Below are 24,632 nucleotides of genomic sequence, written 5' to 3' on the forward strand. Positions count from 1 at the left end.
AGACAGTCAGAGACTTTTTCCCCGGGTACAACAGAGTGTTACAAGGGGACATAAATTTAAGGTGAAGGGTGGAAGGTATAGGGGAGATGTCAGGGGTGGGTTCTTTACTCAGAGTGGTGGGGGCATGGAATGCGCTGCCTGTGGGAGTGGTAGAGTCAGAATCTTTGGTGACCTTTAAGCGGCGATTGGATAGGTACATGGATGGGTGCTTAAGCTAGGACAAATGTTTGGCACAACATCGTGGGCCGAAGGGCCGGTTCTGTGCTGTATTGTTCTATGTTATCACATCTGGAGTAGGTCTTTTGGATTAGAGGTCTAAGACTCTAACACTGCATTACAGTCACCTTCAATAAGCTCCACATTAGTGTTGTCTTAAATATATAAGGCATGCTAGCGATCTATAAAATAATCCAATCATCCCATTCACCTGTTTTCTCCTATTTTCCTTGTAAGTTTCTCTCTCAAGTATTCATTCAGACTGTTGTAAATTGAAAAGTATACTGGGAGCTATAATTAGATTATTCTTTTGCTGTTAGACCAGATGTATATATCAAAAGTTTTTTTTAATTGGATGTATTGAAAGAGTTGAAGTTAATTCCTTTTTGTACTTATTTCATTCTTATGTCATTTGCTTAAGGATGTTCAAGATCGTAATGGCTGGTACTGAAAGAGCAATTATCCAGTTAAGAGATTAGTAGTGTAAATTACTAGGGCAAAATGTGATTGGTGCCTCCTGATCCAGTAATGGCTCAAACTTAAAATTCTCATCTTTGTGTTCAAGTTCCTCCATGGTCAAGCTTCTCCCCATCTCTGTAGCCCATTTTAGTCCTGTATGTTTGAGACTTCTTCAGCATGCTTGGGTAATATGCTTTCTTTGGTTAGTTTACAAAAGGCTGTTGCATTTTATATCTGATTTATTCTAAGTACGAGTGGAATGATGCTGTAGCTTTTATACTTTTTGATTAAAGGTGTGTTTTGGATGTATTACAAACATATCACTGCATACATATTTAAATGCGCAATAGTCATTTTTAGGTGTACAGGGATACCTTTGTGTGTGTGCGCTCGCACGTGCTATTTGGAGACCCCCTCCCACCCCCAAAAATAAAAGTAGTGGTCTTGTTGGTGTCCAGTCTGGCTGACCGGGGGCAGAAGCTGCCTGCGCCGGAGTTGGGGGTGGTGGGGTGGGCGGACGGGGTTTGGGAGTCGGGTGGGGGGTAGTGTCAGGTGGGGGTGGGCACAGAATTGGGGCCGAGCGAGGACCCTCTCGTGCTGTGCTGCTGCTCGTCTCCTGAACAGGGAGCAAACTTAATACCAAACTCCAAGTCCCAGAGGAAAGGCATTGAATCGATTAACCAAATAATCAATTCTCCGAATGAAATAGTGCCCGCCCATCTAGTTCACATAATTGAGGTACCTCTGTATTTTAATCAACCAGTTCATAGATGTCACAGCACATCCTTGGAACATTTGGGACTTGAACAGACAAAGAAAAGTGTGAGCTTGAGCTGATTCTGACAACATGATGATTTGAAATTTTCTTGACGAAACGCTAATCTCTAAGTGACCTGAACTTGTATTTATTCAAAGGAATATAGAAGACTTGAAGCTGAAGGCAAGGCTGCCAATGATAGGAGGTGAAGCAAAATGAGTATTCTGGAGATATCTTGAAACTTTGTAGGACTAAAATGGGTTGCTTGGCTGTGAAGAGACTTAACCATGGAGGGATTCAAACACCAGGACAAGAAGCTTAAGTTTGAAGCATTGCTGGACCAGGAGGCACCAATCACTTTTTTTCTCCTGCACTTTATATCTTATCAAATGTGTTCTGCTAAGGCAGTTATCTAGCTATCATTTCCTTTAGCATTTTCAGCACTGAACAGAAGAATGATCGGAAAACAAAATGGAGCTGTTTGCCAAAAAAAAAAAGTGCCCGGGGGTCTTATCCCGTGGACCATCAACGGACCAGTAGAAAAAGGCGAGGAGAAAGACGTGCAGGATAATTTCAGACGTATAGGAGCAACAGAATAGAGATTTTGTTGGGGAAGGATGCAGAGGGGGCTCAAGTAACTTGAAAAATAGCAAAATCATGCAATACTGGAAATTTGAAGCCAAGCAGCCTGAGCTGGAAAAGATTGACAATCTATGAAGAGAGAAAGAGTTAATGCTTTGAGTTCTATATGACCCGAGTCATGTTCAGTTCTAGGCTTTAACTTTATTTCCCTTTCCGCAGGTGCTCGTCCTGCTAAGTTTCTCTGCATTCTTAGGACATAGAGACAAGAGTAGGCAATTCAACCCTTTGAGCCTGCCCTACCATTCAGTACACTCCTGGCTAATCGAATGTTTTTTGTCCACCTCAACCCATAACTCTGTATGCCACAGATAATCAGAAATTTATCAATCTCCACCTTAAAACCGACTCAGACTGAACTTCCACATTTTTCTCCTGGGAGAACAGAATTCCAAAGGTTCACACCCTTCAAAGGATTTCTCCTCATCTTGGTACTAAGTGACATCCCTTTTTTAAATTATGCCGTAGTTCTTAACTGCCCAATGAGGAAAAACATTTGATGTATTTTGTCTATCCCTTTATGTATTTTGTAAGTTTCAGTCAGATCATTTTCCAATCTTTGAAGCTTGAGAATGCAAGCCCAGTTTGCCCTAAACAGGTGTGGCATTTCAACCATTATGAATGATAGATTGGGAAAAGGGGTGGTGCGATGAGACTTGGGTGTCCTTGTATACTATTTGCTGAAGGTAAGCATGCTGGTGTAGCAGGTAAATGGCCTTCATAATGAAAGGATTGGAGTACAGGAGCAGGGATGTCTTGCTACAATTGTACAAAGCCTTGGTGAAAGTGGAGGTCTGTTAGCTTGTTCCCTACAGAGGAAATGGGGGAATCTGTAATAAATGATGTGATAATTGAACATTTAGAATAGAATAGAAAAAAGTGTCAATATTAACTTATGAAGGGAAATTATTTGGGAAACTTATTGAGTGTTTGAGGCTGTTATTTGAAGCACAGCCAAATGAGAAAATGTGAATGCGTGTCTTTGGATCTTTGGAAGGTGCTTGATGAGGCTGTATTCAGAAGGATAGTAAATAAAATTAGAGTATATGAGGTATGTGGGGATGTGCTCGTTTGTTTTGAAAATTAGTTAACAGAAAGCAGAGAATAGGAATAAATGGATTATCCTGTGAGTTGTAGGCTGTTCCTAATGTCAGTGCTGACTTCACCGTTCTTCTCAATCTATAGAAATGTTTTGGATGTGAAGACCAATTATATTATTTCCAGATTTGCTGATGACACCAAATTGGGTAAGTTGTAAGAATGCTGAAAAGAGGACTTGAATAGGACGAAAACAGGTGCAGCAAGTAATTAAAAAGGCAGATGGTCTATTGGCATTCATTGCAATGAGGATTTGAGACCAGCTGCAAAGATATCTTGTTACATGTGTATAGAGCTTTGGTCTGACCGCAGCTTGAGTATTGTGTACAGTTTTAGTCTCTTTATCCATGGAAGATGTGGACTTCTAAAAAGCTAGTATCCAAGTTCAGCAGATACTGGGAAGGCAAAAGAACTGTTGACCTTTACTTAATGGGAATGGAATATAAAAGAAAGCAAGTCATACTAAAACTATACAAGGTATTAACTAGTTAGACCCCACACACAGCATGGTGAACAGTTTTGGTTGCCTTATCTAGGCATTGGAGACCGTCCAAAGAAGATTAACTAGGTTAATTCCAGCTATTGAGTTTCTTAGGAGAGGTTGTGTTGTTCACATTTGTACTAATTGGAGTTTAAAAGAATGAGAGGAGTACTTACTGAAATAAACAAGATTCTTAGAGAACTTGACCGTGTAGATGCTGAGGTTCTTGCCCCTGTTAGAAGAATTTGGTCAGGGTTGCTCATTTAAGACAATGGTAAGGAATTTCATGGAATCCCCACAGTGTGGAAGCAGGCCACCTAGCCCAACGAGCATCCCAACCACACCTACCCCGTCCCTGCATTTCCCAAGGCTAAGCCACCTAGCCAACACATCCCTGGCCATTATGGGCAATTTAGCACGACCAATCCACCTAACTTGCACTTTGAGATTGAGGGAAAAACTGGAGCACCCAGAGGAAATCCACATATACACGAGCAGATGGGCGGGGGGGGGGGGGTGGGGAGTGTGGTGAGGGGAGATGGTCTGCCGAGGGTGGAATCGGACTTGGCGCTGTGAGACAGCAGTGCAAACCACTGAGCCACCGTGTCACCCATAAATTTCTTTCAGGATAGTAAGTCTGTGCAGTTCTTCACTGAGCTATTGAAGCTGGATCATTAAGTATATTCAAAGCTGAGAAAGACAGAATTTTACCAGCAATAGAATTATGGGTTATGGAGATAAGGCAGGGAAGTGGAATTGAGGATTATCAAATCGGCTATAATTTTGATGGAGCAGACTCTGGGCTGAATTGCCTACTTCTGCTCCTGCATCTATGGTCTTGTGGCAGAATTGTCTGATAAGGGCACATTGAAGAAACTGGATCCGTATTCCTTTGAACTTTTGAAAAATGAGAGGTGATCTCATTGAAACTTTAAAAATTCTTACAGGGTATGGCAAGGTGGATAGAGATGAGATGTTTCCCCTTACTGGTGACTCTGGAATGGCTGGACATAATCTGAGGACAAGGGACAGGCTTTTGAAGGCTCAGCTGACGAGGAATTTCTCTACTGAGAATGGTGACTCTTTGGCATTCTGTCTCCCTCATTGCGCAGGTTCAAGATAGGAACTAACAAGGTTATAGAGACTAACAATCTCAAAGTATATAAAGCACAGATAGTGTGGGAAAATGGCTTATAGGAGATGATCAACTATAAAATAATGGAGTAGATGTGAGAAGCTGAATGGTCTACTCATGTTCATGAGGCTGTTGATCGAGGAGATGGTGTGAATAAAAGGGCATAGATTGACATAGAAAGTATGACAAGCCATGAGATGGCTTGGAGCATAAGATGGGAGGCATCTGAGGATAAGGACCAGGAGGTGTATTTTTGTTAATCTTTGACAAAGCACTGGAGCACTGAGGCTGGCCTTTTGCCCAGTGGTGTCTGTACTGCCCAGTGGTGTCTGTACCAACCAGTCGCTGAACTCTCTTTTTTTCAGGATTGCCTGTTATGATATCCATTTTCACTTGCCTTCTCCAGAATGAAAATCAGTTTCCTGAGCATGTTTTTCCAGGTCAAATTTGCACTGCCATCCTGGGGTTGAAAGTTCAGACCTTGGTATCCTTATGTAGTCTGAACTATGCAAGATTTAGCCCCATACCAATTTGGTTTTCTTAGTAATAGCCATTCAGTACAAACAATTGCAAATAACAAGAGCAATGTTGCCTCCTCAAGGAGTAACAAGGAGTGAGCAGTAAGTAGGGCATTGTCAATGATGCCTACATCTGTGAAATTAACTGAAACATTTTTGTAGTCCTTGGAGTTTGACTGATATGGATTTAAAATTTAACATAATCACCTATTTTTGTTTAAATGTATTTTTCCTTCAGAAGTTCTATTACTTTCCAAATTATTGATGAGTAGTTCATGAATGGAGTACACTTTTATTAATTTGATTATTTTAGATTGTGTAACATAATATATTTTGTGCTTTCAGTTGAGAAGGGTCAGAAGATTTCAGAACAAATTGTTATTGGCACACCCGGGACAGTTATGGATTGGTGCACAAAACTGAGATTCATAGATACCAAGAAAATTAAAGTTTTTGTCCTAGATGAGGCTGATGTCATGATTGCAACTCAAGGCCACCAAGACCAGAGCATTAGAATTCAGAGGTGGGAGCACCAATCTATGGGACTAAAACATTCTTGGTGTAATTTTAGCAGAAAAACTAGTGTTATTTATATAATTCAGTAACTTGCAATTATTTCCACTTTCTACTGCTGTAGTAACCTAGTTTGCTGGCATATTTGAGTACCTACTGATTGCATAAGTTTATGAATTTCCATAATGACCTTCGTTAGAACCTTAAGTTAGTGATTTAATTATGCTACTCTTGTAGAATTGTACTCAATATAAATTGGGTTAAGGTTGTCCAATATATCTTTGTATCGTATTCTATTGACATTTAAATTTCCTCTGCTACTGCTGGGTTTGAACTCTGCTAAAGGTGGTGTACGTTCTGAGGATAATCTTGCAAATTTATAGGTAATTAAAATTGTCCGATTTGGTAATAATTTCTTGCCTTCTAATTTTCAGAATGTTGCCTAAAGACTGTCAGATGCTGCTATTCTCAGCTACATTTGAAGAGTCTGTGTGGAAATTTGCCCAAAAGGTTGTTCCAGAGCCTAATATTATCAAGTTGAGGCGGGAGGAAGAAACCTTAGATACAATTAAACAATATTATGTCCTTTGTGACAACAAAGAAGAGAAATACCATGCTCTGTGCAATATTTATGGAGCGATTACCATAGCACAGGCCATGATCTTCTGTCATGTGAGTAATCTTTATACTACTCGTCAAAGTTGCTTACCAGTCCTCCGTTTTCTCTTCCTAGAACAGTTGAATTTCTAAACCTAATGTACATATTCTAATCACAAGTGTCCACTTGGTATTATGACACGGCGGTGAACCCTTCTGCTAATTAAGCCAGACACCCAGAAAAGTTCACCTCGTCTTGTAATCCGTTAAAGTGAGAGATAGAGAACTCCCAACTTCCACTATTTATAGAAAAAAATAGCAATTTATTCTTTAACTCTAAAAGTGAATACGAGACAACAACTATTTACAACTCTAACCCTCGCCCTTTGTTATCTATCTCCAACTCTAACAATATACTGATCCTATTAAAATTGCATCAACTTAATTTCAACATTAGTCTGGTGTCGTCCTTCCTCTGGCTGTAGGTCTCCCTGGGTCATCTTTGGTCTTTTGGGTGCAAAGATGTTTCATATGTAAAAGTTACCTTTAATAGAGAATGTTTTGCTGGCAGTTACTCTGGCAATGGCAGTTAGTCGTGCTGTGACTAACTCTCAAAATGCCGGCATCTTTATACCCCAAACATCAAATTGTCTCAGGTTTGATGTTGTCAAAACAGTAAATTCAAAGTCGGTTGGGTTTTAGTATCCTGGGGCATAATTTAAAGTGACTAAATTTGAATGGTTGTCAACATAGGAACCAAAAGTCACAGCCAAATGTTACATATTTTCAATTTTCTAGTATGCTCTGAGACTGCTAGTCAGTCACTTGACAGGTGCCTGCAAGTGCTCAGTGCAAAACAGCTTTCGCTCTCAAAGGGACAGTACACTCCTTCAGCTTATTACCTTATGGGACATGTACCACTGCCCGGGCCCGATTTATTGCGCATCTCTAGGTATCCCTTGAAGATGATGGTGAGATGCCCTCTTGAACTGTTGAAGTTCATATACTGTAGATTGACCCACAATGCTGTCAAGGGGGGTGTTCTAGGACTTTGACTCAGTTACAGTGAAGGAACAGTGATGTGTTTCCAAGTCAGCATGGTGAGTGGCTTGGTGGTGAGTTGATGGTAGTCCCAAGTATCTGTTGTCCTTGTCCATCTATATGGTAGTGATTGTGGGTTTGGAAAGTGCTTTCTAAGGATCTTTGACAAATTTCTGCATTGCTTTGTGTAGACATTGCTGCTACTCAGTTTCTGACCTGTAGATGATTGACAAGCTTTGGAGAGTCAGGAGATGAGTTACTACAAGATTTTCAGACCTGCACCTGTAGCCAGTGTATTCATATAGGTAATCCAGTTCAGTCTTGGCCTAATAGTTACCTCAGGATATTGTTAGTGGGGGATTCAGTGGTGGTAATGTTATTGATTATCAAAGGGCGATGGTTGGATTGTCTGTTATTGGAGATAATCATTGCCTGGCATTTGTGTAGTGTGAATGTTGCTTGCTCAAGCCTGGATTTTGTCCAGGTCTTGTTAATCTGCATATGGACTGCTTCAGTATCTAAGGAGTCTCAAATGATGCTGAGCATTGCGCAATCATTGCGAATGTCCCCGCTTCTGACCTTATGATGGAAGGGACATCATTGATGAACCAGCTGAAGATGGTTGGGACTAGAATATAACCCTGAGGAACTCCTGAAATGATTGACATCCAGTAACGAGAAAACAACCATCTTCCTATGTGACAGATATGACTTCTACCTGGGAGAGCTTTCCCACTCAATTCCTATTGACTCAATGGTTCCTTGATGCTTCATATGGTCAGATACAGCCTTGATGTCAAGGGCAATCACTTTTAGCTCACCTCTGGAATTTGGCTATTGTGTCCATGTTTGAATCAATGCTGTAACGATGTTAGGGGCAAGGTGGCCTGGCAGAACCCAAACTGGGCATTACTGAGCAAGTGCTCGATTAAAAGTTTTGTTGGTGACTCCTTCCATCACTTTACTGACGATTCAAATAGATTATTGGAGTGATTAATGGCTGGGTTGGATTTGTTTTGTTTTTGTGCACCAGGATGTACCTGGCAATTTTTCACATTGTTGGGTTGATATCAATGTTATACCTGTACTTGAACAGCTTGACTAGGGGTGATTGCATCTGGAGCACAAGCCTTCAATACAATCGCTGGAATGTTGTCAGGGCCCATAGCAATTGTACTATCCAGTGGCTCCACTGTTTGTTGATATCAGAGGCAGTGAATTGAATTAGCTGAAGACTGGGATTTATGATGCTGGGAAGGCTGAGATGTATCATCCACTCAACACTTCTGTCTGAAAAATGTTGCAAATGCTTAAGCCTTATTTTTTGCACTGTAATGCTGGGCTAATATTTCTGTCCAAGTGATAGTTTACAGTTAGGTGTTTTCTTGATTTCTGCACAAATTAATTACAGTTGTTTTGCCTGCAGACTCGCAAGACTGCTGGTTGGCTGGCAGCTGAATTGTCTAAAGAGGGTCATCAAGTAGCACTGCTAAGTGGAGAGATGATGGTAGAGCAACGAGCCGCTGTGATCCAGCGCTTCCGGGATGGCAAAGAGAAAGTACTTGTCACAACTAATGTCTGCGCAAGAGGTAAGTGATAAAACTTTGCTGACACAAAATTTGAGATTGAGATATTAATGTATAGGAAATTTTGGAAAAGAGTTTCTGTTACTTGCGGGTGTCCTCGGACAAAACTTGTTTGACAGACTTGGTTTCAGTTGGGTAGAATTGAGTCCGGGCAACATCTGAAGCAGGTAGCTCTGATCACTGTGGTGAGGTCTGTGGACCAATTTCTGATCCCAGGGATCTTTGGATTAGAGGGAGCTTGGACATGCCTTGGGGATTTCCCTTTATTTTTAATTCATTCACTGGATTTCGGTGTCGCTGGTTAGGACAGCATCTATTGTCAATTCGTAATTGCCCAGAGGACAGTTAAGCATTAACCACAATGCTGTGGGTCTGGAGTCACATTTAGGCCATACCTGGTAAGGGTGGCAGTTTCCTTTCCTAAAGGTTTACAGTGAACCAGATGGGTTTTTCCTGATAATTGACAATGGATTCATGGTCATCGTTAGACTTCTAATTCCAGAGTTTTTTTTTATTGAATTCAAATTTCACCACCTGGCAGGAGTCGTGCTGGGTTCCCAGACCGTAAGCTGGATCTTTGTATTAACTGTTCAGTGATAATATCACTCGGCCATTGCCTCTCCTGAAATTAACTTCCACCTCCATTTAGCTATTTTTCCGAAAGCATGAGAGAGCTGACAGCCCACCTAAACTTGAAGACAGGGCAATTCCTAGATCTGTTGCACTAAAATACTTAAATTACAATCACGCCCCTTGGCTTGACTGACTGACCTTTGCCTTGCTTGCATTTCAACCCAAAAATGAACAGATTGAAATCTGGTTGAATTAGGGTTCAAATAACAATGATAGCATTGACCCTAACCCTATCTAACTTGTTTTTGTCACCCAAAACCCTAATTATAAACCACATGATAGATTGTTAATTCCAATGAAAACAAGTAGAGAACGTGTCTCAAAGCATGATTGTGGTGTTTGGTTGCACACTTACCTTATGTTTCCATGTCAAGTTCCAGGAATTTGTTTTTCCCATTACTATTCATCTGAGCCTTAACATTACCAAAGTTTGTGGCAAAAAGTATTAAATTATCAATGTCTATGGCTAAGTGAGCAAAAGAGACATTAAGATTGAGCAATCAAATGGATAGAAAAAATGAGGTCTGCAGATGCTGGAGATCAGCGATGGAAATGTGTTGCTGGAGAAGCGCAGCAGGTCAGGCAGCATCTAGGGAACAGGAGAATCGACTAATGCCCGAAACGTCGATTCTCCTGTTCCCTAGATGCTGCCTGACCTGCTGCGCTTCTCCAGCAACACATTTCCAATCAAATGGATAGCAAAGTATCCAGGGGCTAGCTTAAGGAATATTCTGATTTTACTTCCTGGGTAACTCTGGGAGAAGCAACAAAGCCATTGCTTTCTGTGCTAGCTTTAAATCTGCTTCAAGAGCAGTAATTCCATCATTCTTCTGAACCTCTTGCTCAGGCTCAATTAGATCCTTGGCATTATTTTGAAGTTAGAGCCTAGCTTCAAACATCACACTACTCATATCAAGATATTTTGTCCACCTCCAGTCTCTGCCCTGAAGACTCTTGCTTTTGAAATTCTGGCTCCATTTTACTGGACGTCTAGTGCCATCCTGCATAGGTTTCCTGGAAGCAGCCGTCCATAACTACTCTGCACTAACTTACACCACCTTCTCTCCTTCAATTAGGAGAAAGTGAGGACTGCAGATGCTGGAGATCAGAGCTTAAAAATGTGTTGCTGGAAAAGCACAGCAGGTCTGGCGCCTACTTCTCAACCAGGACTCCCGCCCACCCTCTGACGACCCCTTCTCCCGCCTCCAACACACCCCATCCACCTGGACACCCCATGCTGGCCTCTTACCTGCCCTCGATCTCTTCATAGCCAACTGCCGCCGCAACATTGACCACCTCAACCTGTCCACCCCCTTACCCACTCCAACCTCGCAATGTGCAGCCCTCCACGCCCTCCACTCCAACCCCAACCTCACCATCAAACCGGCAGACAAGGGAGGTGCAGTGGTAGTTTGGCGCACCGATCTTTAGCCCCAGCAATATAAACGCCAGCTCGCGGACATCTCCTCCTACTGCCCCCTTGACCATGACCCCACCTCCCACCACCAAACCATCATCTCCCAGACCATCTATAACCTCATCACTTCAGGGCATCTCCAATCCACCGCCTCCAACCTCATAGTCCCACAACCTCGCACCGCCCGTTTCTACCTCCTGCCCAAAATCCACAAACCTGACTGCCCCGGCCGACCCATTGTCTCAGCCTGCTCCTGCCCCACCGAACTCATTTCTGCATACCTTGACACGGTCCTGTCCCCCTTAGTCCAAGAACTCCCCACCTACGTTCGGGACACCACCCCATGCCCTCCACCTCCTCCATGATTTTCGCTTCCCCGGCCCCCAACGCCTTATATTCACCATGGACATCCAATTCCTTCGCCTTCGCCGCATCTGCTCCCAGGAGGACCAGTTCCAAGACCGTACAACCCAGATGGTATCCTTCTTCAAAGACTACAATTTCCCCTCAGACGTGGTTGACGATGCTCTCCACCGCATCTCTTCCACTTCCCGCTCCTCTGCCCTTGAACCCCACCCCTCCAATCGCCACCAGGACAGAACCCCACTGGTCCTCACCTACCACCCCACCAAGCTCCATGGACAGTGTTGCTATGGTGACAGCGCAATCTGACTTCACTCTATTTCACTGATCAGGCAGCCTCTTGCCCTCTCCGAGTGAACAACCATTATCCAGTCTGGAAACATTTAATGCCTGCCTCAAAAAGAAAAGGTCATTTTGTGTGGTCGCAGTCAAGGCCTGCGATTAAAGACTTTCTTGGAATCAGCTCAATAATTAATTCATGTGGAACAAATTCCCAGAATTTAGATGTTCTCAGTGACTCCATCAACACACTTTGTAATGTCAATCAACAATGACAGAAAAAAAAAATTATAATTATGTGGCGGTTTTTTTTCTTGCAGTAAATTTCCCAAGGCACTGCACAAACAGAGTTATTAAACAAGCTTTGAATTGAGCCAAAAAATGTGTTGCTGGAAAAGCGCAGCAGGTCAGGCAGCATCAAAGGAGCAGGGGGTCCGCCTCCACCCCCTCTCCGGCCTATCATCCTCACCTTAACCTCCTTCCACCTATCGTATTCCCAACGCCCCTCCCCCAAGTCCCTCCTCCCTACCTTTTATCTTAGCCTGCTTGGCACACTCTTCTCATTCCTGAAGAAGGGCTTATGCCCGAAACATAAATTCTCCTGCTCCTTGGATGCTGCCTGATCTCCTGTGCTTTTCCAGCAACAAATTTTTAAGCTCTGATCTCCTTCAATGCCTATTTCTGTTCTATATTCCCTTCAGTAATGTGTCCTTTGACTCCGGTCCTGAAAATCATGCTGCTCCATGTCTCTCTATTTGTTTTAAAAAAAAATCTTAAGACCAATTATTTCATGACCATGTTGTTAGATCACTCCTTCATAATTTCTCGAGAGTTTAGTGTCCATTTCTTTAACTTTTGCCAAGGACCTTAGAATTTTATTTCAAATGTGAAGGTATTGTACAAGTGCAGTTTGTTGTATGGAAGCTGGTGAAGATGAGTTCTCGTTTATTGTTCTTTTCCCATGTACAATCAGTTCAGTAATTTGATATCAAGACTGACTTGAGGAAAAAAATAGCCATAGTAAGGCAAAGACATGGAAAATTGCCAGCATCTAAAAGAGAATTTAGAGAGGAAATACGTGTTTTCAGCCTTGTATATTTTGATATGTTGATCTAAAAAGCTGTTGTGTGGGTAAATACTTGACAATGTATGTATGAATTTGTTTTTCCCCTACCACTTAACATTTTATTACATTACATTACCTCTGGCTGTTTGGTGAAACTTTGATTAATTTCAAACCAGGAATTGATGTTGAGCAGGTCTCCGTCGTCATAAACTTTGACCTTCCAGTGGATAAAGATGGTAATCCAGATTGCGAGACATACCTTCACAGAATTGGACGAACAGGTCGTTTTGGCAAACGTGGCTTGGCCATTAACATGGTGGACAGTAAATACAGCATGAATATCCTCAACCGAATCCAAGATCATTTCAGTACGTCATTTAGTCCTTTAATGATAGAAATCCCACAAATTAAAGTACTGCTGAGACTGATTTTGGCAGTGAGGAAAATTTGCATTTAGTGGAAAATTATCTAATTGAATTGAAAAATTCCAATTTAACCATGTAGATTAACTTTGAATTGTTCTAACTGTTCAGTTTAAATTCTGCATTTGTATCATTAAAATATGTGCTTAAACTATTAGACCTTTCAGCTATGCATTATATTATATAATGTAGAGGGAACAGTATTCATTCAAACTTGCTATGTTACTGATCAACCAAAATGTCTTCTGAATGTTTTTGATTTTCAAGGAGTCAACTTGTGTGCAAATTACAGCTGCTTGGAGTTTTGTAATATGTACCCATTATATCTTGAGGTAAATGATAGAATTTTAAAGTGCAAAAGGAAACTATTTGACATTGTGTTTTGCTGGCTCCCTAAAGAGCTCCCCCACTTTTGTCTCATTTTCTAGCCCTACCTCTACAGCTTCCCTTTTAAATATATATAATCCAGTTCGCATTTGAATCTGCCTCCACCTTCCTCCCAAACAGCGCATTCTAAATTCTAACAACTAAGTAAAGGGGTTTCTCCTCCTCTCACTCCTAGTTCTCTTGCTGACCATCGTGAAATTGTGATGCCTAGTTACTGACATACTGGTGAAAATAGAATACCCTGTTTTTGTTTTTTAAAAAAAATCATAACTTTGAATATCTTAATAAAGTCATCTCTTAATCTTGTCTGCTCCAAGGCAAATAAGCCCAATTTCTTTAATCTTGTTGGTAAGATTTCTCATTCCCAGTATCATTCTAGTAAATCTCCTTTGCATTCTCTCCAGGGTTTTAACATCCTTCCTTAAATAAGATGCCCAGAATTGAACACAGTACTGATCTGACCAATGATTTGTAAAGGTGTAGCATCGCTTCCTTACTTCTATACGGCAATCTCTACTTATAAACTCCAGGATCCTGTAAGCCACCTGAACTGTTTCAACTTGCCTGGCCACCTTCAGAGAATTTTGCATGTGAACCTGGAGGTCACTGTGCTCCTTTACTCCCCTCAATACTACCATTTAAATGTCTATTATTTTGTTGTCCTTCAACAAAAATGCATTACTTCATATTTCTCTGCACCAAAATTTGTCTGCCTTTCTGGCCAGCCTGTCAGTGTTCCTATGAAGTTTCTCAACATCCTCGTCACAATTCACTACTCTCCCCAACTGCATATTTATAGATTTTTGTCCTAATAAGCAATTTGAAGATTGGTGTTATAAATCAGGAAAGATGAGGCCCAACACCGATCCCTGGGGATCACAGCTTTCAACTCCTCTCTGATCTGAAAAATACACATCTATACATACCCCTCTGTTTACATAGCAGATGTTATCTATATGTCACATCACATTTCTATATATAAAATCTAACAGAAACATTTGAGAGTTACTATCGCAATTTGAAAAAGTCAAGTCAATTATTGGTAATACTTGGAGAAAATTCCTCTAACTTGAGTTAGTTTTCTAATTAGATGTACACTAATGTTATAACAGCAGTAACCACTAAAACTGGACAGTAATGTATGTAGAGATTACTTGAAAATATACATTTTCATCTTGAATTCCAACATCCAGCCAGAATAATTAAACTCTTGATGAATTTGAGATTTCACTTGCTTAATTATGTCCTCGTGGCTTTGAAGCATTAGAGTTCCAACTTAGGATCAGTCACTTATAAAACATTATCCTACTCACTCAACTCCTGAGTTCATATTCATAATAAACCATAAACTAGAACTGCATTTGTATGTACAAATCCAAAAACAAACATCTGAAGACTGCCGATCAGTGCTCAAAATACGAGGTGGCTAATGACTGAAATACTTTTAGCATTCCAAACATTTGAGCTAATATCTGAATTTGTTATCCCACCAGAACGTTTACAGTAAATAATATGTAATACATAATATTTTCTAAATAAAATACTGTGCATAATGTCAAAACTTCATCATGCCTTAGTTGGAGTGAACTTTTTGTGACTTTCATGTGGGAGTGCTCATGCTAACATTGCTGATCTAGACCCGATACATTGTTCCAGTAAAGGTCCAATGAAAGCCAGAAGAACACATTTGTTTTCTGCTTGAGCACTTTGTAGCTTTCAAGACTCAACATTTGAGTTCCAGAAGCATTAGTAAGGCCTGTTCTGAAATATTGAGAGAGTTCTGGTTGCCCTGTTTTGGAACATAATCTAGATAGAACATTACAGGCCCTTCAGCCCTCGATGTTGCGCCAACCTGTGAAACCAATCTGAAGCCTATCCAACCTAAACTATTCCATTTTCATCCATATGTTTATCCAAAGACCATTTAAATGCCCTTAAAGTTGGTATGTTTACTACTGTTGCAAGCAGGGCATTCCACACCCCTACTTCTGAGGAAAAAAACTACCTCTGACATCTGTCCTATATCTCTCACCCCTCAATTTAAAGCTATGTCCGCTCATGCTAGACATCACCATCTGAGGAAAAAGGTTCTCACTGTCCATCCTACCCAACCATCTAATTACCTTCTCTCTAACGAAAACAGCCTGAAATCCCTCAGCCTTTCCTCATAAGACTACCTACATATCAGGCAACATTCTAGTAAATCTCCTGTGAACCCTTTCCAGAGCTTTCAAATCCTTCCTATAATGTGGTGACCAGAACTGCACACAATACCCCAAGTGCGTCCGCACCAGAGTTTTGTAGCATGACCTCATGGCTCTGAAACTCAGTCCCTCTACCAATAAAGCCAATACGCCATATGCTTTCTTCACCCGATCAACCTTGGTGGCAACTTTCAGGCATCTATGCACATGAAACCAGGATCTCTCTGCTCACGTACACTATCAAAAATTTTACTATTAGCCCAGTACTCTGTATTCCTGTTGCTCCTTCCAAAGTGAATTACCTCACACTCTTCCACATTAAACTCCATTTGCCACCTCTCAGCCCAGCTCTGCAGTGTATCTATGACCCCCTGTAAACCTGCAACATCTTTCGGCACTGTCCACAACTCCTCCAACCTTAGTGTCATCCGCAAATTTACTAACCCATCCTTCTACACCACATCCAGATCATTTATAAAAATGGCGAACAGCAGTGGCCCCAAATCGGGTCCTTGCCATACATCACTAATAACTGAACTCCAGGATGAACATCTCCGATCAACCACCACACACTGTCTTTCAGCTAGCCAATTTCTGTTTCAAACCATAAATCTCCCTCAATCCCATGCCTCCGTATCTTGTGTAATAGCCACCATGGGGAACCTTATCAAATGCCTTACTGAAATCCATATACACTTCACCTCTGGTTCAGGTATAGACCATCCTGTTTGCAGAAGTCCACCAGAATCATCCCCAATTATCCAGGTGTCCGAACCCCCTCTCCCCTGCAACATCCCTGTTGCCACCTGTTCAACTCCTCTCTCTCTCTCACACTATTCCTTGCCTCACGAGCACAGGGCATGGGTAACAAACCAGAGATGATAACTTTGTTGTAGAGAGGGTATTATTAAGTTGGAGACGGTTCAGAAAAGGTTTACGAGGATGTTACCAGGAATGGAGGGTTTGAGTTATAAAATTAGGCTGGAATATTTTCATTGGAGCGTAGGAGGGTGGTGGGTGACCTTTACAGAATTTAGAAAATCAAAAGAGGCATAGTTAAGGTGAGCAGCAAAAGTTTTTTTTTTCCCTAAGGTGGGGGAGTTCAAAACTTGGGACCATATTTTTAAGGTGAGAGGAAAAAGATTTCAAAACGACATGAGGGGCAACTTTTTTTAACATTGTATGAATAAACTTCTGGAGGAAGTAGTGGATGCAGGTACAGTTACAACATTTAAAAGATATTTGCATATGTACACGAAAAGGAAAGATTTCAAGGGATATGGGCCAAATTCAGACAGATTAGTTTAGTTTGGGACTGTGGTCTATGTGGATTAGTCTGACCGAAGGCTGTATGACTGCATGGCTCTATAATTTAAAACCATGTTGTCCTCCATTTCATTTAGTCACTCTCTCACTCCCTCTCCTCCCACTCCACCCTCCCGATCCCGTCCCCATCCTCTGTCAGGCTGTTACTTGACTAGTCTGAGACAAAAGAACTGCAGATGCTGGAATCCAAAATAGGCAGAAGGCTGGAAGAACACAGCAAGCCAGGCAACATCAGGAGGTACACAAGTCAATGTTTTGGCTGTAACCTTTCTTCAGGACGAGGGGTGGGTTTAGGGGGGTTGGCGGGAGCAGGGTGGGGAAGTGGGATAGGGAGGCAGCGAAGTGGCCATCCTTTGAAGCGACTTCGCGGTGGAACAATCTTCCCCCCTGAAAACACAATAAACAAAGAGTCCCCTTTGTCCTCACCTACCACCCACCTATCTCTGCATCCAATATGTCATCTTTAAACACTTTTATACCAACTCAAACCAGACCCCACCACCAAGAATCTTCCCCCTCCCCATCCCTCTCTGCCTTCTGTAAGGATTGTTCCCTCTGATAGTCCTTGGTTTGCACCACTGTCCCCATCGAACCTCCAGTACCTTCCCCTGCAACTGAAAAAATGCAATTTCTGCCAGTGCACCTCCCCACTCACCTCCGTCCAGGGCCCCAAAGAGTCCTACCAGGTGAGACAGAGGTTCACCTGCCTCACTTCCAACCTAGTTCACTGCATAAGGTGCTCCGGTTTGATCTTCTCTCCATCGGGAAACCGAATGTAAGCTTTATTAAAAACATGTTAATTTCCCTTCCCGTTGTCCCTTTTCCAATGTAACCATCCTTTGCTGCCTCCATTGCCAAAATAAACCACACTGCAAAATTGGAGGAACAACACATCTTCTGCCTGGGCACTCTACATCCCAGAGTTCACCAATTTCAAATAACTTCCCTTCCCATTCCCTGACTCTCCTCCCTGTCCCTTCCACTCCTTCCTGCCACCAACCGGATTCATTCCTTCCATTGACCAACCAGGTGGTATCCTCTACCCATCCTCACCTATCCCCACTTCACCACCCTGTCCCCACCTCCCCCTTTGTCTGTAGCTCCCCCTATACTCATCCCCCTGTCCTGAAGAAGGCTTACATCTGAAACGTCGACTTCTGTACCTCTTGATGCTGCCTGGCTTGCTGTGTTCTTCCAGCCTACTGCCTGTCTATTTTGACTAGTCTACGAGACAGCTCTCCCACTTTTGGCACTAGCTGCCCTAAGATGTTAGGACGATCACCCTACTGAGATTGTATTATAGACCCCCTAATAGTCAGCAGGAAATTGAGAAACAAATTTGTAAGGAGATCCCAGTTAAGGGATAATAGGGTGGTAATGGTAGGAGATTTTAACTTTCCAAATGTAGACTGGAACTGCCATACTGTTAAGGGTTTAGATGGAGAGTAATTTGTTAAATATGTACAAGAAAAGTTTGACTCACTATGTGGATGTGCCTACTAGAGAAGGTGCAAAACCAGACCTACTCTTGGGAAATAAGGCAGGGCAGGTGACTGAGGTGTCAGTGGGGGAATACTCTGGGGCCAGCGACCATAATTCTATTAGTTTTAAAATAGTGATGGAGAAGGATAGACTGGATCTAAAGGTTTACAAAATCGTGAGGGACATGGATTGGATAAATAGATAAATCTGTTCCCTGGGGTGGAGGAGTCCAGAACGAGAGGGCATAGGTTTAGGGTGAGAGGGGAAAGATATAAAAGAGACCTAAGGGGCAACTTTTTCACGCAGAGGGTGGTACGTGTATGGAATGAACTGCCAGAGGAAGTAGTGGAGGCTAGTACAATTGCAACACTTAAAAGGCATTTGGAATGGGCATATGAATAGGAAGGGTTTGGGAGGATATGGGCCGGATGCTGGCAGGTGGGACTAGATTGGGTTGGAACATCTGGTCGGAAGGACTAGTTAGACCGAAAGGTCTGTTTCCGTGCTGTGCATCTCTATGGCTGTATCTAAAAGTTGAAGTTCTAAGTTGAAGGAAAGCCAATTTTTATGGTATTCAGCAAGAACTTTCAAAAGCTGATTGGGGGCAGATATTCACAGGTAAAGGGTGGCTGGAAATTAGGAAGTCTTCACAAATGATATAATGAGATCAAGAGATATCCTGTTTGGGTGAAAGGAAGGCTGATAGGTGCAGGAAATGCTGGTTGACTAAAGAAATTGAGGGTTTGGTTAAGACAAAGAAGCAAGTATATGTCAGGTATAGACAGGAGAGATAGAGTGAATCCTTAGAGTATAACGGCAGTAGGAGTATACATGAGAGGGAAATCAGGAGGGCAAAAAGGGGACATGAAATAGCTTTGGCAAATAGGGCTAAGGAGAATCCAAAGGGTTTTTACAAATGCATTAAGGACAAAAGCGTAACTAGGGAGAGAATAGGGCCCCTCAAAGATTAGCAAGGCAGCCTTTGTGTGGAGCCACGGGAGATGGGGAGATACTAAATGCGTATTTTGCATCAGTGTTTACTGTGAAAGTGACATGGAAGATATAGAATGTTGGGAAATAGATGGTGACATCTTGAAAAATGTCCATATTACAGAGGAGGAGGTACTGAATGTCTTGAAACGCATAAAAGTGGATAAATCCCCAGGACCTGTTGAGGTGTACTCTCGAACTCTGTGAGAAGCGGTTGCTGGACCCCTTGCTGAGGTATTTGTATCATCAATAGCCCCAGGTGAGGTGCTGGAAATCTGGTGGTTGGCTAACGTGGTGCCACTATATAAGAAAGGTGGTAAGGGCAAGCCAGGGAACAATAGACCGGTGAGCCTGACCTCGGTGGTGGGCAAGCTGTTGGAGGGAATCCTGAGGGACAGGATGTACATGTATTTGGAAAGGCAAGAACTGATTAGGGATAGTCACCATGGCTTCGTGTGTGGGAAATCATGTCTCAGGAACTTGATTGAGCTTTTTGAAGAAGTAACAAAGATGATTGATGAGGACAGAGTGGTGGACGTGATATATATGGACAGTAATGCGTTTGACAAGGTTCCTCATGGGAGACTGGTTAGCAAGGTGAGATCTCGTGGAATACAGGGAGAACTAGCCATTTGGGTACAGAACTGGCTCCAAGGTAGAACAATGGATGGTGGTGGAGGTGTTTTACCGACGAGAGGCCTGTGGCCAGTGGAGTGCCAAAAGAATCACTGCTGGGTCCACTACTTAACGTCATTTATATAAATGATTTGGATGTGAGCGTAGGAGGCAAAATTAGTAAGTTTGCTGATAACGCCAAAATTGGAGGTATGGTAAACAGTGAAGGAGGTTACCTAATATGATAATGGGATCTTGATCTTAAGGATAAGGTCCTCAGGTGTGTTGCTGAACAAAGAGACCTTGGAGTGCAGGTTCATAGCTGCTTGAAAGTAGAGTCGCAGGTAGGTAGGTAGGATAGTGAAGGTGTTTGGTATGCTTTCCTTTATTGGTCAGAGTATTGAGTACAGGAGTTGGGAGGTCATGTTTCAGCTATACAGGACATCGGTTAGACTACTGTTGGAATATTGCACGCAGTTCTGGTCTCCTTCCTATCGGAAGGATGTTGTGAAACTTGAAAGGGTTCAGAAAAGATTTACAAGGATGTTGCCAGCATTACAGGATTTGAGCTATAGGGAGAGGCTGAATAGATTGCGCTGTTTTCCCTCTAGTGTCAGAGGTTATGGGGTGACCTTATAGAGGTTTATAAAATTGAGGGGCATGGATAGATAGACAGTCTTTTTCCTGGGTTGGGTGAATCAAGCACTAGTGGACATAGGTTTAGGGTGAGAGGGGAAAGATAGAAAAGAGACCTACGGGGCAACTTTTTCACGTAGAGGCTTGTGCGTGTAAGGAATGAGCTACCAGAGGAAGTGATGGAGGCTAGTACAATTGCAACTTTTAAAAGTCATCTGGTTGGGTATATGAATAGGAAGGCAACTAAGTGGGCTTGCTATATCACTTCGAGAGCAGTGTGGATTCAGCAACATTGGTTTAGTTCTGGAGTGAAATGTAAGCGAGACTAGATGAGGAGAGGAGATATACCTCCCTAAAGGATATGAGTATTTACATTCCTTCAACTTAATAAAGCTTTCTAACACTCTTATAGTTTAAATGCACAACCCCTTATAACAAACAATAAGCAGTGAAATTCACAGTTCCACTTCAAGGAGTATGTAATAACTTGTCATTATGAATCAAACAGTGAAGTTAACACCCAACTGTGATCGTGGATGGTTATGGAAACAGTCATGCAGTATCCCTCCAGTTTGTCATCAGAGATAGAAAATAAAGGTTTTTTTTTCAAACATGTCAGACTTTCTAAATGCCTCGATGGATCCTTTTGACAGTTCTTTTCAACAATTCCAGTGAACTAAAAGTTGGAGTTTATGCACTTTGTTCATGCCTACTCTTAACAATTCAAGCAGTCATCTTACCTCTTCTCTTCAGCACTAACCTCCCCCACCTCAGATTGGGAAGCCTGGTTGGCTCAGACAAGTTGGACCAAAGCTTCTGTTTCTTTGCTATCGGAATCTATTTGAAAAACACCTGAGTAGGTAAATGTGTAAATGGAGGGTCTTGTGATGCAGTGATTGTGTCCCTACCTTTGGATAGGTAGATTAAGATTCAAATTCCTCCTGTCCCTGAACAATATGATCACAGATCTGAACAGGTTGATTAAAAGATTGTAGATTTGGAAGTATTTTTTTCATAAAAGGCAGCTAAACATTGCTTGATAAGCTAGTGGATGGATATCACACATGCTTGTCCCAATTATACTGAGAAAATTCCATTTTCAATATTTGGCTTGTGATTTCAGCATTTGTACTTCAGTGTTGACAGAAGATGCTTGGCAAGAATTTACTTCTAACTGATATGTTTTTGTTTCAGACAAGAGAATTGAAAAGCTTGATACAGATGACCTTGATGAGATTGAAAGGATTGCTAACTGAAGTGCAACAGGCTGAACTAGTTTAAACCCTTCTGAACCCTGTGACAACGTGCACTGCCCAGCTGCAATTGGACTTTTGGACTTGGAATCCATTGGGTTATTCTGCAGCCAATTTTAAGAATAGACTGACAGAATCAAATTATGTTGAATTTACCTCATTTAAAACTTTGCAGTTGGACTGTAAAATTTTATACTTTTCCTTCAAGTGAATAAAACATGCCAGGAAAATGTTTACATTTGAAATGTTCAACATGCTTTATAAAGTTTCTCTTAGTTAACCTTTAAAAACAAAAAATAGAAATAAAATTTGAATTGCCAAACTGAAAAAGTAGGAGTTGTAACAATGTTAAGGAAGAATGGCCTTTTCCAATAGGTGGACTGCATTTTAATGGGTTACAAGCATAGGTATAAAAATGGATGCTTAAATTAATTGAAAAAAATTGGTCTTACGCAAAAATGCCATGACACTCTAACACTTCATGATTATCCTTCATTATTTTGCATACGAATTAGAGAATGTATTGGGTTTTTACTGTCACTTCAGCTGTGACGAATTGTTAATTTAGCTTTATTTCAGATGTGATTTACTCATGACTAGCTTTCTCCTAGATCAGTGAAATTATTTTTGATTTAGTTATTAAGCCCATACCTTTTATTCAGAAGTATCTTCAGTTATACTCAGCCTAAAGTTACTGCAGACTGAAAATAAACACTCTTGTCATAGTGCCACATCAAAACCTCCAGAACTTCTTGATAATAATTTGCTTTATTGTTAGGGATTCAAAAAAATAAATAATTAAAGCTAATAATAACATTTAAAAATTCCCAGTACCTTAAATAAGAAAAGTAATTGTTTAACTATAGTTCCTTTAATATTGAAATGCTCATAAGGAAATTTAAGTTCTTGATATGAATTGCGAATCTGGTTTGATTTTTACTTAATGTTTGAAAGCTTGGGGAAGAGTAGCATTGCTGGGCTGAAATAATTTATGTTGAACAGTGAAACTTTGGACACAAATCAAACTAAAAATGCTCTTCAAATAAGTAATATTACATTAGCATGTAAAGTGCTTTGCTCAATTTAAGAGCTAGCAGGTGATTTGTTTTTGAGATTGCTGCACTGAATGAACCTATTCTATATAATGAGCTCTGAATGTCATCTTATGTAAGTTATAGCTGCACAAATAATCTGTACCTTTGTCAGCCTTTAGATTTGTATCCATTTTATGCTGAAAATGCTTGCGTGTGCTGCAATGAGTATAAACCAGAAACTATTCACTGAATTTTAGAATTGGGATAGCTTTGTAGACATATGTACCCTTCCGTTAAACATGAGCCTTTTATATTGAATGCTTATGTTTGAATTGACTTGTGAAAGTATCTTTGCCATACAATATCCTACTGTACAAGGAAGGTGGCTAGAAAAACCAATGAATTTGAGGTTTGACGTAACAATCTAGTCAGACTTCTGCAGTATGTGAACATCAATTCACCAGTGTATTATTTATCACTGATACAAGGTCCACATTTATTGAATGGTTAACATTCCTATCAATTAAATTTCTACATAGGCCAACTATTTTTAAACCATTTCACAAAAAAAAGTATTCCTTAAATATGAGTTTGGAAGTCCACATTTTTATATTTCTGTTGGAAAGCAGAGATTGGATCACTATTCCTGCTTGTGAATGAAGTCCCTGCTTGAATCTTTATTCTTTTTGTGTCTTGGATATGTTCAACAGTTACTTTGAGGTAACTGTCATTGCAGTATACCAGCTTTACTGGCACATTCTTTTTTTAAAAAAAAATTAGTGTTAAAAGACAAGTAATTTGAAGAGCATAGCAATTTTATTTAAAAAGGGAATTCCTGGTTTGGCAAAAGATTATTTGCAATTTATGGCCAGCTGTTGAAAATCTTACTGTTTATATTTCTCAAGTAATGTCTTCAATTGGTGACTGTTGCAGCTTTACATACTGAAAACTGGTTAAAGATCACACCCCACATTGGAAGTGTTTAAAAATTTGGGGTAAGGAACTAAAAATACAGTCTGAGAAAATAAAATACTTATTCTTATGCAATATATTGGCTGTATAATTCTGTTCAAATACAGGAACAAATGAAACTTTTACCAAGTAAAAATTGAAACTAATTTGAGATTGTACCTAAAGTTTTAGGAAAATTTGACAAAATGCCCTCTCTTCAAATATTTGTATATGAACTTTACCTTGCAATGACTGTGCAGCTTAAATTACTGTATTGAATTTTGTACGATAGGGTGTATGCATTTGTACGCAATGCATTTTTATTTGGTTGTGAGCTGGATTGTAATTGGAAATATTGAAACTGCAGAAATGAATGAGTGCTTTGAGTGTCATAATGAATTTGAGATTGAAATGCCTCTAATTTTACAAACTATAAAAGATCTTTGAAAGCCCTTACAACAAAGGAAACTAATTTTGCTGATTGGTTTCCGTATTACTCTTATGTACTATTTGGAATAAAGAGTCAGTACGTCA

At 40.9% G+C, this 24,632-nt stretch overlaps 1 protein-coding gene across 2 annotated transcripts in view; it reads left to right on the top strand.

Annotated features, from left to right (window-relative positions):
* Positions 1 to 24,632, top strand: part of LOC122540488 (ATP-dependent RNA helicase DDX19A-like) — a 90,527-nt gene extending 65,895 nt beyond the window's left edge. The window contains exons 8-13 of one of the 2 annotated variants that reach the window (XR_006309322.1): positions 5,649 to 5,826; positions 6,251 to 6,488; positions 8,881 to 9,043; positions 12,975 to 13,166; positions 19,734 to 19,868; positions 22,055 to 24,632. Coding sequence is in view for 1 of the 2 variants with exons in the window: in XM_043676359.1 (XP_043532294.1) it covers positions 5,649 to 5,826; positions 6,251 to 6,488; positions 8,881 to 9,043; positions 12,975 to 13,166; positions 22,055 to 22,116 (833 nt within the window). In the remaining variant the exon portion in view is untranslated. The remainder of the gene's footprint in view (positions 1 to 5,648; positions 5,827 to 6,250; positions 6,489 to 8,880; positions 9,044 to 12,974; positions 13,167 to 19,733; positions 19,869 to 22,054) is intronic. The other variant, XM_043676359.1, reaches the window with a different exon arrangement.

This window comes from Chiloscyllium plagiosum, chromosome 34 (assembly GCF_004010195.1).
Source record: "Chiloscyllium plagiosum isolate BGI_BamShark_2017 chromosome 34, ASM401019v2, whole genome shotgun sequence".
In the NCBI taxonomy this organism is placed as follows: Eukaryota; Metazoa; Chordata; class Chondrichthyes; order Orectolobiformes; family Hemiscylliidae; genus Chiloscyllium; species Chiloscyllium plagiosum.